The sequence below is a fragment of the Scomber japonicus genome, chromosome 3 (genome assembly GCF_027409825.1).
Source record: "Scomber japonicus isolate fScoJap1 chromosome 3, fScoJap1.pri, whole genome shotgun sequence".
Classification (NCBI taxonomy): domain Eukaryota; kingdom Metazoa; phylum Chordata; class Actinopteri; order Scombriformes; family Scombridae; genus Scomber; species Scomber japonicus.
In genome coordinates this window covers 16,070,920-16,084,840 of record NC_070580.1, presented here as the reverse complement: position 1 = coordinate 16,084,840, position 13,921 = coordinate 16,070,920, and the positions used below count along the sequence as shown (strand labels likewise).

The 13,921-nt window shown below is 38.9% G+C and overlaps 2 protein-coding genes across 2 annotated transcripts; one reads left to right on the top strand and one right to left on the bottom strand.

The window, feature by feature from the left end:
• Positions 1-1,122: 1,122 nt before the first annotated feature.
• On the top strand, positions 1,123-3,597 carry LOC128355005 (acidic mammalian chitinase). Its single transcript, XM_053315145.1, has 8 exons — positions 1,123-1,340; positions 1,917-2,082; positions 2,172-2,296; positions 2,386-2,509; positions 2,620-2,802; positions 2,921-3,040; positions 3,119-3,257; positions 3,344-3,597. The coding sequence occupies exons 1-8, from the start codon at positions 1,264-1,266 to the stop codon at positions 3,595-3,597; spliced, it is 1,188 nt and encodes a 395-aa protein (XP_053171120.1). The 5' UTR covers positions 1,123-1,263.
• Positions 3,598-5,528: 1,931 nt separating this feature from the next.
• Positions 5,529-11,476, bottom strand: LOC128355246 (sodium- and chloride-dependent neutral and basic amino acid transporter B(0+)-like). Its single transcript, XM_053315494.1, is given in 15 exon segments — positions 5,529-5,639; positions 5,758-5,925; positions 6,119-6,228; positions 7,269-7,368; positions 7,453-7,571; positions 7,739-7,864; positions 7,952-8,044; positions 8,385-8,520; positions 8,961-9,101; positions 9,338-9,470; positions 9,561-9,648; positions 9,766-9,927; positions 10,267-10,398; positions 10,498-10,642; positions 11,429-11,476. Coding segments are annotated over 15 exon segments (1,812 nt in total).
• Between the last annotated feature and the right edge of the window lie 2,445 nt (positions 11,477-13,921).

The following is a 13,921-nucleotide window of genomic DNA, read 5'->3' as shown; positions in this document are numbered from 1 at the left end:
TAAATAGGTGAAAAAGTCTGGTTCACTCCAAGATACTTATTGCTACAAATGATACTTAAAAATGTTTTAAACTTATCAAGTCTTTTTAGAGCAAGTGTGCTGTCTGTAATAACATCTGTAGACAGCTTTCAATGTCATATATTAAATGTGATTATTCAGTCAGTATCTGTTAATGAAGATTTAGAGAGATGGCACAGCCAACGTGAGACTAATTTCAAAATCATATTATAGTCACCAAACTGCTAATTCACATTCAAGGACGGGGAAGGTCAGAAAGACTCTTACCATTGCTAGACTGTGTAGTAAGCATTTAATTCCGGTTGACAGACTAAAACAACAGAAATAACTGACATTAAGCAAAATGTAAGGGTGATAAAGCATGCAGCAGATAATGTAAGGACAGCTGAGTAAACATCAGTATCAAACAACTTATATAAACTGAAAAGTATGCAACATAAAATAATGAACTTGATTAACTCAAATTTTGCCACTCTATTAGTTATTTGTGGATATTGACAACATTCATTAATCTGTAAGAACTATACTCACAGTATTGAGTTTATACTGCACACATTAACCAACAATATGACCTTGAAAATATCTAATTTAATCAGATCATATCATTATCAAAAGACGCTTGAAGGATATCAGTTCTTTACATAAATCCAATGCAATCTAAGGTCTTGACCAAACAATTGAATACACTTGACTTTTGTGTTCTGCTGAACTGGCAAACCATATCAAACATAGTTCACAGATATTACAGATATGGGAACGAACTTCGTGTATATAAAGGTGTTTCAGCTCACAGTTTGTTGTACAGAAGCAATATGGGCAAACTACTCATCTGCGCCGGTAAGCTGAGCTCTTTGCTCAAAGGAACTTCTCAAACTTACATAGTGCACCTGAATTTCATCGTGTGCTGAAAAGAACACTTTATTTAACATACATAATGCAGATTCTTCTTAAATACCTAACCTACTTCCTCCTCACTTTCTCTCTGCAGGACTCGCTCTCCTGCTGCATGTGCAGCTAGGTAATTATGTACTTTATCCACTCAGTTTTAGTGTGATATGTGTAGACGAATGTTAGTTGGTAACACAGATAAAGAGCAGACTAATTGTTCCATGTGTTTCAGGATCATCCTACATCCTGTCCTGTTATTTCACTAACTGGGCACAGTACCGTCCTGGAGCAGGAAAGTACCTACCCACCAACATTGACCCATGTCTCTGTGACCACCTCATCTATGCCTTTGCATCAATGGACAACAACATGATCAAGACCTATGAGTGGGACGATGAAAAACTCTACGGACAGTTCCAGGCCCTGAAGAACCAGTTAGTACATAAATGCTCATAATAATTGTGTGTCATGAGAAAAACATACAAATATATGTAAGCATGCAGGTGTAATTGAATCTGTTGGAGCTGGTCAAGCTTATGTCAAGTTAATTCTATTTCCATGGTGCCAAATCACAACAGGTGTTATCCCAGGGCACTCTCATATAAAGGGGTGGGGGTAGTAGGAGAGAGCAGGTAGAGAGAGCATAGCACAATGCAAGTTCCACATAGAGACGTCTAGTAGTAATAATAATAATGAAAAGTAAGACTAATAATAATAGTGGGTGTTGAGCAGAATCTGAGAGCACAGTGTGCTACTGGGGTAATAGATTACTATGAGCTCTTCAAGATATGATGTTGCCTGGTCATAAGGGGTTTTGTAGGTGAGGAATAAATTGTGAGAAGCTAAAGTGGATGTTGTTCTGCTTGTAGGAACAGCAACTTGAAGACTCTGTTGGCCATTGGAGGATGGAACTTTGGTACTCAGAAGTAAGTAATCTTCATGATGATTAATGGTCTCAGCACTTTTTAAAGACTGATAAACAGGTAGAAACACTCTGACCCTCTTTTCAGGTTCACAGCCATGGTGTCTAGTGCTGCCAATCGTCAGACCTTCACCAACAGTGTGATCCAGTTTCTGCGTCAGTACCAGTTTGACGGTCTGGATATTGACTGGGAGTTCCCCGGCTCTCGTGGCTCCCCACCTCAGGATAAGCAGCTCTTCACTACTCTGGTTCAGGTCAGACATGCATTCAAATAAAGTTCAGTTAAAAAAATACAATCATACTGCAACTGTAACGATCTCTCTTTCTCCTCACCCATCTGTAGGAGATGATGAGTGCCTTTGAGGCAGAGGCTAAGAAGACCAACCGTCCCCGCCTGATGCTGACTGCTGCTGTCTCTGCTGGAAAGGCCGCCATTGACACTGGATACCAGATTGCCCAGATTGGAACGTAAGTTTCTTAGCAGACACATGAGACATACCCTTATGTGTATTGTACAGAACACTTTCTAAACACTGACCCTCATGTGTGTTCACCAGGGTCTTGGACTACATCCACGTCATGTCCTACGACTTCCACGGCTCCTGGGAGCACACTGTTGGAGAGAACAGCCCTCTGTATAAGGGACCCGCTGACCAGGGACAAATGATCTACTTCAATGTGGTGAGTGAAGGGATCATTATTTCTCTGCATTTTGACACTGTTGTCTCGCTGCAAATTTTTAAACCTTAAAGAACAGACGCTCACACTGGTCTGTATTCTGTCGTGTGTAGGACTATGCTATGAACTACTGGAAGAGCAGTGGTGCCCCAGCTGAGAAGTTGCTGGTTGGTTTCGCCACCTATGGCCACAACTTCCGCCTGGCTTCCTCTAATACTGCTGTGGGAGCTCCCGCCAGTGGTCCTGGACCTGCTGGACCCTTCACTCGTCAGGCTGGCATCTGGGCCTACTATGAGGTTTTTGCTTCTTCTTTTGACTTTATGTGTACATGTACACATTAGACAGAACAGCATATTCCCACATATTGTGTATTGTCTATTGTGTCCCTAATCTTAAACCTCAACCTGCTGTCAGATCTGCACTTTCCTGAAGCAAGGCGCCACCCAGGCTTGGGACACCCCCCAGGATGTGCCATATGCCTACAACAACGGTGTCTGGGTTGGATATGACAATGAGAAGAGCTTCCAGAATAAGGTAAAATGTTATTTCATTATCTACACCAACTTTTATATGTTAGGCATCACTTGGTTTAACCTCTTATGCGCTCTACAGGTTCAGTGGTTGAAGCAGAGTGGTTTTGGAGGAGCCATGGTGTGGACTTTGGACCTGGATGACTTCAGTGGAACTTTCTGTGGCCAGGGAAAATATCCTCTGATCAACACTCTCAAGAGTGGACTGGGAACTGGAGCTTGTAATATATGCATCATCACACATACTCTTGTAATCTACTAAATGGTACTGTTTCCATATTTTGACTTCTTTCATTTCTCTACACAGCCTGCAGTGCTCGTACTGACCCCCTGCCTCCAGTCGCACCCACCAAGCAGGTTCAGCCCCAGCCCCAGCCCCAGCCTGGCGGTGGTGGTAGCAGTGGAGGATCTGGCTTCTGCGCTGGCAAGGCTAATGGACTCTACCCAGACCCAACCAACAAGAACAGCTTCTATGAGTGCCAGCAGGGACAAACCTACACCCAGCACTGTGCCGCTGGCCTGGTGTACGATAGCAGCTGCAAGTGCTGCAACTGGGCTTAAACAATCCAGGGTAGAACTTAATACTGGTTATTCTTAAATTAGGAGCTGGGTCAGTTATCATGAAACACAAGACCATTTCACTAAGGCCCATTCAAGAACAGCTCTGTATTACCTGTCACTGATCTACACTGAATAAATATTTAAACCAATTTTCAATGACTCTGATGGTTTTGTGTACCTTGTTTATATTTATCATCAGTCAAATCATCAATTAAAGCAGCAAAAATGAATTATTTATTGTGTTAGAGGTTTGAAAATCAGAGATGATCAACATATGTGGTCAACAACCTTCATTCTCTTCATGTACTGCATGTAGCTTTACAGTGAGACAAAAAATGATTATGCAAACCACTGCAGACAAGTACATATTAATATATTCTCATATAAAACAAAAATCCATACATCACTGCTTTTAATAAAATATTTTCGATGATTTCTGTGTTCTGTCAACATAAATACCTCTTCACTGTCTTTCCCTAACAAATGGTGTATAACCCTGTAGGTGCATAAAATATACCTGGGTCAATAATAAATATAAGCAAGATAAAATACAAATAAAAACAACCCATCATTTTTCAAAACACAAAATCCTTGGGTCATGTTTAAGCTCTTCTACTGAATATTTTAGCATAATACTTAAATATAATATAAATGCATTAATGCAAAGCAGTTCTCAAACATATTTTAATGCACATATACACAAACTCATTCATGTAGGACAGACATATTTAGCACTGTTATAATTATGTCTGTGAATGAGTATGTACATTTTTAATGTTAAGTAGTGAGATAAATGTGTAAAAACAGTAAATCTAACAGGCTATACTCATAAAAAACGACTAGTTTAAGGTTTCAAGCAACAAGTGACAGATTTTTTGTGGATTCTGGCTTTGCTGTTTGTTCTCTTGCTATATTTTGCCCCACTCGAAGTGGGCTGTTAAACCCACTTCAAGGCATTTCATCATCAACTACATTTAAAAGCCATTTGCTTTTTGAGTACACTGGGTGCATATAGCACAAAAGTTGGATAAAAACTTCTGATTAGTTTGTAATGCATTCATTTATGTTTACTGATGATTAAGAGAAACAACCATATTACACCATTCATTGCTGCCCTCCACTGGTTACCTGTGAGTTTTATAACTGATTTTAAGATTTTACTGCCTATTTTAATGCATTCACTGGTCAAATTCCTGCCTATATTTGTGAACTGCTAACTAATATTCATTATGGCAAACATACTAAATGAACAGTGTGTATTATCTTGCACATTTGAAAGATGCAAGCCTCAGTGCAGTAGATCAGCTTGCACATTTTTTGCGGGTGATGTCAAGTTTGCACACACTTTTACACATGCAAACCTTTAGTAAATCAGGCCCATAGGGTTTTCCAAAAATACTTCATCTGTAAAATACAGCATTCAACCATCAGGTGGAACTTTTATACAAATGATTACATCAGCCAAGGGACTCAAAAACAAATTAAACTCACTACAGGACACCTAGACAGATTCTAAAAGTTTCATCTCCAATGAATGAAAGATATCTGATAGATACTATAGGTAGGTTTAATACCATTCAGGTCAATGTGGCATAAAGAATATATGGCATTCATATCACCTCCCATTCATGCCAGTGATGGCATACTTTATTTTTCATAATGTAAATCGGGGCATTTTGTGTAGTTTTTATGGCACAAGAAAAACTGAATCCTTGCTGTGAGTTGTAATATCAACTCTATAATGTTAGTATATCCATCTATCACTGTGGACCCATTTACAAAATGCTTTTTAAAACTAACACAAAACTATCATGACTACAGTGCACCAAAGGAAACTAATGTGGTAGCTTTTCATAAAGTTATACTATTGTTGTGTGTTCATCTTTAGCAAAGGCTGGCTGTTGAAGAGACATTAAAACTAAATGACAAATTTACATTTGCCTGTTGTTTGTTAACACTTCTCCTTATGGGTAGCGTTCTCCCCGATGGATGTCCAGGTAGGGATGCCATTTCTCAGAGGGAGAGCACAATGACTTCAGACGCTACAAGTAAAAGAAGTACTAGATTAGGACCATGAATAAGGGTACTAACATTGAAGGACAGCAGAAAAATGCCAGCTTGTGTAAAGCATTTCCTGTTGACAAGATGACACACACACACCTTCCAGGGGTTTCCCTCTGCTTTCATCAGCTTATATGCAGCAACAACAGGGATCCAGAGTAGGACAAATACAACCATGCACCAGCCCACAGCCAAACCCCAGGCTGGGAACTGGACTTTTCCGTAGGAGGGGGGCACAAATGTCGACAGAGACCAGAGCAAGATCACCTGGACAACAAAGGTAGTTGTTAATGTAACATTTCATACATTAAGTCCCAGATCACTTCAAAATGAGCTAAAACATACAGACCTATAGTACAGCTATAGTATAGCCCGTGAATGGGAGTTGAAAGGTAGAGCGAGTGAAGGTGTTATTGCTTCAACACATAAAGTAAAAGAAGAACACATAACAAATACTAACCGCTATGATGCAGGGGCTGATAAAGAACCAACATACTCTCCACCACAGCCAGAAACTGAAGGTCTTTTTTCCAATCATCATCTCAATGTCTTTAATCAAACAGTTCCCTCCTGCAAGGCATGGCAAGAACAAGAACATGAACATGTGAACAACTCAGCACCAGAAAACTGTCTAACTTCTGATGCTAATGCCTACATCATTTGGGCACTCAGCTGTTAGCCAGGGTATCAGCAATATCATTTGTTCACCATAGAGAATTACTGTAAAGTCTAGTGATATTCTATAATATATTGTCAACAATGTAAAAAATAAACCTCGCAAAAAACAAACAAAAGCAACAATGAATTGATCACATTAATACCAAGTATCGCCAAAGCCTGATGGCTTATTCCACTGTGCTATAGACTTTCATTTTATTCCAAAAAATATTACAAATACATCAGTGAGCAAGTGGTTACACTTAATGACATGTCCATTACCATGAACATGGGCACTGTAGTTTATTTGAAGTCAGTTACATTTGCACCATTTGTTCTGGTGCCTGAATTAGTAGAGCACCAAACCTACAGCTGCAAAACCACCAACAAATGCAATATTAACTTCTGTTAGAGTGACATTTGCTCAAAACTACAGTGCCCAGCTATTCTAAGGAATTAATTAACCTTTTTTTTTAAATTTTAAATTACATATTTGTGAACCATGTATGTCTTCAGTAGGAATGGATGGGCTTGTGCCTGGGTGCCACAGAGACAATAACGAAGAAGTACTTCAATAATATGACAGTAATTCAAATTATTGTATTGTTGCCAAGTGTGCTCCTACTTTCATCAACATTTCTTATATATTTTCGAATATCAAACTAACATATGGTTGGTTTTGGTCTTTTCATGGAGATTGTTGACAAAAAATAAAGAACATTACCAGCTTTTGTAACTAACCAGCAAAGTTAAACTAATTTAGGTAGCTGAGAAAGGTAGCACCTTAGTAGACAGAAACCCAATGACTGCACTTTGTCTTGTATTTTTTCAGTGATTTGCCAAGTGCTTAAGAACAGCATGGCTGACACTGACTGTGACATACATATAAACATACAGTAAATACAGCCAATGAAAAAAACTTGTAAAGTTCTGTAAAAGTCTTTCACGTTTACCATATATGTAGCAGAAGCCAATGATCTCCAATAGAGCCAAAATTAGCAGCATCCAGCTGGTGGTAAACTGGTCGATTAGAGTCACCCAATATATTCCTGCCTATCTTGGACACACACACATAGTGCAAGTAAGGAAGATGATAGCATCAGAAAGCAGTAATACAGTCACTCTCAGCAGACATACCCTTGTGACACATGGCAGGCCCAAGAGGAAGATGATTGCGCTTGAGGCAATAGTTAAAAAGGCACGTTTGGGTTTGAGGACTTCAGGGTATGCATCAGTGATGCAGGTGACAATCACCTCTAATGGAGAGAGTAGAGATGAGAATCAACAAGCCAACTGAAGAATTTTGGGCTGAATGGAAAACAGTGATTTGTTGTGAATGCAGATCAAGTGTGTTTAAAAAGCTGCTTTAGAATAGGCAAGGTTGAGGTACGACAGAGTAGCCACTGGTAAATGACAGTTTCACCTAAAATTGTAAACTGAGTGTCCAGGCCAACTATGAAAAGCATCAAGAAGAACAGGATAGACCACAGAGGGGAAATGGGAAGCTTAGCCAGGGCGGCTGGATATGCAATGAATGCCAGGCCAAAACCTGCACAAAGAAGAAAAAATGAAACATCAAAAGACATCTGGCAACCTTTTGACATTTTTAAATTAAGTGTTATTTCAGGTGCCTGACCTTCTGTCACCACTTCTTGAACAGGCTTTCCATAGATGTGTGCCATGTGACCCAAAATTGAAAAGATGGCAAAGCCTGCAAACACACTGGTGCCTGGGAAGACATGAAAATAGTCACATACAGTGGATTAATCAGTTTAAACATCCCATTCTTGATTTTTATGCATATCGGAGATTTACCTACTAACCCTTTAAATACTGCTGTGTGGACTTGTTGTTATTTTCACACTTATTCTTAGTAGATCACCCGCAAAACACGCTAGGCAAACCAAGCATGCAATCTATTGCACTGCACATGAAATTTAGTACTCTTTAATTTGGGATCTTAGTAAATCAGGCCCTTAGTGGCTTTACTAACTTGAATACTTGATAAAGCTGCAAAAATAAATACACTTTATTTGAAATAGTGCTTTAACTTAAATATTATCTCCTACCATGGTTAATGAGGGTTACAGCCACTGAATCCAGGAACATGTTGTTGTGAAAGTTGCTATAAGAAGCAAGAGTCACAACTCCACCCCAAGCAATGGACAAGGAAAAAAAGGTCTGAGTTGCTGCGTCTTTCCAAACCTAAAACACATCATGTTAAAAAAGATGTTTAGGACAAGTATTCTACAAACTTATGCTACTGTTTTTAGCCTGTAGACTATCAAGATGGCAATGTCAGTCTGTCAGTGAAATGTTTCTGAAAAGTTCACATTGATGGTTATTCCCCGACTTTCCCTCAAGCACCACCATGAGGTTGACATTTTTGGTTTTGAGTGAAACTACTTTAGTTTTGGCAATACTTTGGTTTCTGACCAAACGTCTGCAGCTAATGACATGTCCACCAGCCTCACTTTGTACCTTTTGTTCAGTGGTAAATAGCAAATGCTAAAACACACTAAATTGTGATGGTGAGCATATTGTAGTAAAGATTATACCTGCCAAACCTTTTAACATTTTCAGCAAGCATATTAAAGTGGCTGTTACTCTTGCTGTGTTGTACTCAGAGAAAGTTGCGTCCCTACCTGTCCTTCAGTCAGTTTGGCCAAGTTGGATTTGGAGCCAATGTAGAACTCAATCCCTTCTTTTGCTCCTTCCAGCGTCACACCTCTGATCAACAGGATTACAATCACTACATAAGGGAACGTAGCTGTGAAATACACAACCTGGAGACAAAGAGTGATAAAATTTAGAAAGGTTCAAGAGAAAACCTAAACTGTGAAATACATTCTGTACTTGCTTACAGTGGTGGCATCTGATTCTTGTTTTTATGTACTGGGAGAAGTGGTTTCTTTTGACAAAATGCAGGGTTAGGGTTAGGGGTTAGGATTGGGGTTAGGGTTAGGGTTAGGGGTTAGGGTTAAGGTGGACTTGCTATGAAGTGCACTAGATATTGACTTACTTTGCCAGATGACTTGATACCTCTGATGAGTGCTGCAGCAACAAGCATGGAGCTCAGCAGCAGACAGAGAGCCAAGTGCCAAACTACTGGTCCTGTATCATCTAGACCACTAGATCTCTGCAGAGCCACACGACTGAGGAGAAGAGACAGATATCTGACTGTACAACAGCTGTAAGACAGATGTGTGTGTATGTGCTTGTTTGCTCTATTGTGTGTTACTTACTCCCAGTACTGCTCACTGGGGCTCTGCACTTGTACTGTGATCATGTTGGATGAGGGACAGGTGCTGTTTTCCTGAGTCCAGTTCGCCACTAAAAGACCACTTATATTGCAATACACTAGAAAAGGAGAGATGACCAGTGAATGGCTTGTTTTAAATATCAGCTGATCAGCACATCTCACAAGTAAGTGATGGTGTGGGAAGGCACCTTTAGGTCTTTCACCACAGTGACTGTCAGCCCAGCTGTAGCATTTGGACCATGGCAGAGGAGACTGGAAGGAGGCAAACATGTAGAACATACTATAGGCGATGATGACGTTGTAGTAAATTGACAACAGTGCGTTCACCCCAACTATGGCAAAGCCAACACCTGGGAAAGATATTAGGTTATAATGTAAAGCATCTTACAGCATTAAAATATTACAAAACAAAATCTGTTATTGGACCTCACTGAACCAAATAAACCACAAAAATCTATTTTCTCTCGTTTCTGTTTCCTGATGGGCAGAGGGAGACTGAAGAGTGACTTGATAATTGCAGCCAAACTCACTAATTACTTACTAACTACTAATTTCATATAATTTTGGCAGTATTGAATTTAATATTGATTATTACAAAATGATTTTACTGTTTATCAACATCTGTCCCGCATACAGGGGTCTTTTGTGTATTACACTGATCTTTTAGGAGACTTGAACTGCTGGCTCACCCTTCAGTATTGGCACTGCTCTCCACATGTTGACTGGACCTTGGCTGCAAAACTGACCGATGGCGTTTTCCAGGAAGAAAAGAGGAATTCCACACAAAAACAACATCACAAAATAGGGAATGAGGAAGGCACCTGCTCACAAGAATAACACAAGTTTTAGTAGCATTCATAATAATTACAACAGTCTTGTCAAAAGTCATTTTTCTATAGACTGAATATAGAAATAATTACCCCCTCCATTTTTAAAAGCTACATATGGAAATCTCCAAATATTTCCTAGACCAACAGCAAAGCCAATCATCGAGAGGAAGTATTCTGTCTTGTTGGTCCAGTTCCCTCGCTCAGGGTTCTCATCGCCATCGTCCACAGGAGTGTCCTGCTCAAATCAGTTTTAGAAGTTGTGATGTATTATCTATGGTTTAAATTAACTTAATAATAAATCTGAAAAAATAATGTATGTAGTATAAATATCACCAGTACTATGTATACTGATGATACTACAGGAGAGTGGTTCCTGTATTTCAACCGAAAAAGCAGATTATTTCCCTGATGATGACTATAGGTGCTTTTTATTGTAGTTTTATGAATAATAATCAGTATTTATTTTTATTACTTAATCACTCTAGATGGTTGGAGCCTCAATAACACAGAATGATAAATGCCTTTCACTCATTTTGAGTCAAGTGCAGGTGGAACTGATAACATTAATGATAGCTTAGATCCTGTAATTTAATTAATTTGTTATTAATGTTACCATACATTACCATACATAGCATACTTTTCCTGCTGTATCATTTGAAAATGTTTACATAAAACATATTTGAGCCTCTCTATGAATCATATAGACACAGACACATGGCGGTGTATCTTGGGTACTTTGTCACTAGAAAACTTTTGAGTTGGTTCAATGTTATGTGGTTATTATGCACCAAGGTAACATTAACAACTCAGTGAGACTGCACACAAACGGTCATAAGTTTGTCACAAATGTATTCTTTCTGTAAGCCATCAATAGGAACAGGACACTGCTGTGTTACTGCAATAACAATGTATGTTTAGTTTTGTTTCAATTTCATTAGTGCTGTTAAATTCACTTATGTCAGAATGTGAAGACTGCTCAGGTCAATTATGCAGTTAGAGTAACAGATGTCTGTAATCCTACCTGATCAGCAATAATAGCAGGACCCTTGCTTGAGCCATATTTCCACATGTCATCCGTTACTGATGGTCGTAAAAGGAAATTCACACTTCTTAAACAAGTGTCTCACCTACGAGCAACAGAACTGGGCTCTGTCAATGATCTTTCTACTGCAGAGACAGGATAGGATGTGCAGGTGAACTGAACCTGCCCACACTGTAAAAAGATTTACTCCACGTCAAAAAACAAACAAGAAGTAATTTAGTTAATCTGCATTTTTAAAGGAACAGTTCACCTTTTAATAATACATGTATCTAATTTTTAAATAAATAGATAGTAAGCAAGGCTCTATCAAACACCACTGACTCGTAACTTGTGTCATTATGCACGTTATTTGACTTTTTTCCCCTCTTGGCTACAGTTCTACTATACATTACACCAGAAACAATATAGTTTGTGTGAGTTGTAAATCATCTAGATATAAAAATGTAAGATTTAACAGGACACCTCAGTTGTGGTCAACGATCACCATTCTGAATAATTTGCTCATGTTAAGCTGTAATTATCTTTAGCAACATCACAAACAGATGGTCTAACTTCTTAAGCAAAACAGACAACTATGACTGAACATGCCAACAAGCTTTCTTTAAGCAAAACCATTTAGACAAAGATTCTGTTTTTTGCTGTGGTCATAGTGTGGGCAAAAATAACTATCAGATGTTCAACCCTTAGCTGAGGAAACACAACATAGTTATGCATCATATTTTTCTGCTCCACCTCCAAATCATCTGTTATTTTCATATAAGACTCTTCCTCATGCATTATTCCATTCAAATGTTAATAAACAATACAAAATTCCTTTAAAAGGAACCTGACCAATGTTTTCACATTACTGTATGATTGAAAATGCGCTACTCCTCTTACATTTAGATTGTTTTATGCTCACTGGTATTTGTACTGCTGGAACAGCTCTCCAAAAGTAAACACAGAATATATTAAGCTAATGAGATATTCTGGAAATGCAAGATGAGATAGTTTTGCCTGTTCCAGTCTGTATTCCCAGCAGCATGCAGCATGTTACTAATACATGTTTTATTAGGGTTTTACAAGTTGTAATGGTTATCAACAACAGCTCAGACACACACACACACACACACACAGAGTCAACTACTCAACAAGATATAATATAACAAGAAATAGAGAGTGCACATGGTTATAAAGTAGTAAACTTGAAGTGAATACAAGGAGCTCTAGAAGTTAAGCTGGTCAACTATATGACATGGGAAGCTTCAGACACACTCGTTCCGAGCCAAGGGTGTATTTAAAATGCCTTTATTGGTTAGGGACATATCAAAGTTTAAAAAAAAAAACATCATCAAAAGGAGAGTGCTGACCAGATTCAACCCCCACTGGATCTTCAGTACTGGAGGACTGGAAAGAGGAGTCAGCCACAATGATGAGTGGTGACAAACAAAAGTGATGTCATTCTTCACTGCATTCCTCTGATATTCAACAGAACATTTTGACAGACTACTCAAATAAATCAACAAATGGATTAGTTTCTTTAGTCAAGAGCGTTTACTCCATAATAACCACAAAATAACTCTTAAATATTAATCACCTGTCATCTGTAAGTGTTAATTACAGATGACTTAAGGCCATGTCATTATAAACTAGAATTAGGTGGGAGTTTTTAAAAAAATTTGTATTTATTTAGATAATATGAAATATGCATATTGTGCTTCTACCAAAATTACTGATATATATATTATGTTTGAGTCATCCTGGATTGCGAACCATTGCACAACTTTAGCTCCCTCTTGTGTCACACTCCTGACCAGCAGAATCAGAATCACGTCACTGAGAAACATAGCTGTGAAATACACTTCTATACACTGATCAGTTACACAACAAATACTTATGACATCTGTACAGACCAAATATGGAAACCTCTGGGAATGCACTCTTCACAGAAGTGCCAGCATTAAATTTATTTCATGGTTGAGTCATTAGTAAAGTTAGTCAAGTATTTGCTTACGTCTACCCCCTTTTTACCCATGATTGTTGTAGCCTGTGTGGTGAGAAAATGGTAAAATGAAAAACAGCTGAAGAGATCTGAGTTTGGTTATTGACATCATCATAATACAATGTGATGGAGCGGCTATGGCTCAAGAGGCAGAGTGGTCGTCGACCAACTGGAAGATTGGCGGCTCCTCCAGTCCTCATGTCGATGTGTCCTTGGGCAAGATACTTAACCCCCTATGGCTCAAGAGGCAGAGTGGTTGTCGACCAACTGGAACATTGGCGGCTCCTCCAGTCCTCATGTCGATGTGTCCTTGGGCAAAATACTTAACCCCCAATTGCTCCCGTTGCTGCGCCAATGGTGTATGAATGTGTATGAATGGTTAGTTCCTTCTGATGAGCAGTTTGGCACCCTGTCTGGTAGCCCCTAGCATCAGTGTATGAATGTGTGTGAATGGGTGAATGAGACATGTAATGTAAAAAAGCACTATATAA

What these genes read in the sequence shown, in the direction of transcription:
- LOC128355005 (XM_053315145.1), top strand. Translation starts at nt 1,264, where the DNA reads ATGGACAACAACATGATCAAGACCTATGAGTGGGACGATGAAAAACTC. An exon ending in TTCCAGGCCCTGAAGAACCA is followed by an intron (nt 1,341 to 1,916) that starts GTTAGTACATAA and finishes CCCTCTTTTCAG; the next exon opens with GTTCACAGCCATGGTGTCTA. An exon ending in AAATGATCTACTTCAATGTG is followed by an intron (nt 2,510 to 2,619) that starts GTGAGTGAAGGG and finishes TGTCGTGTGTAG; the next exon opens with GACTATGCTATGAACTACTG.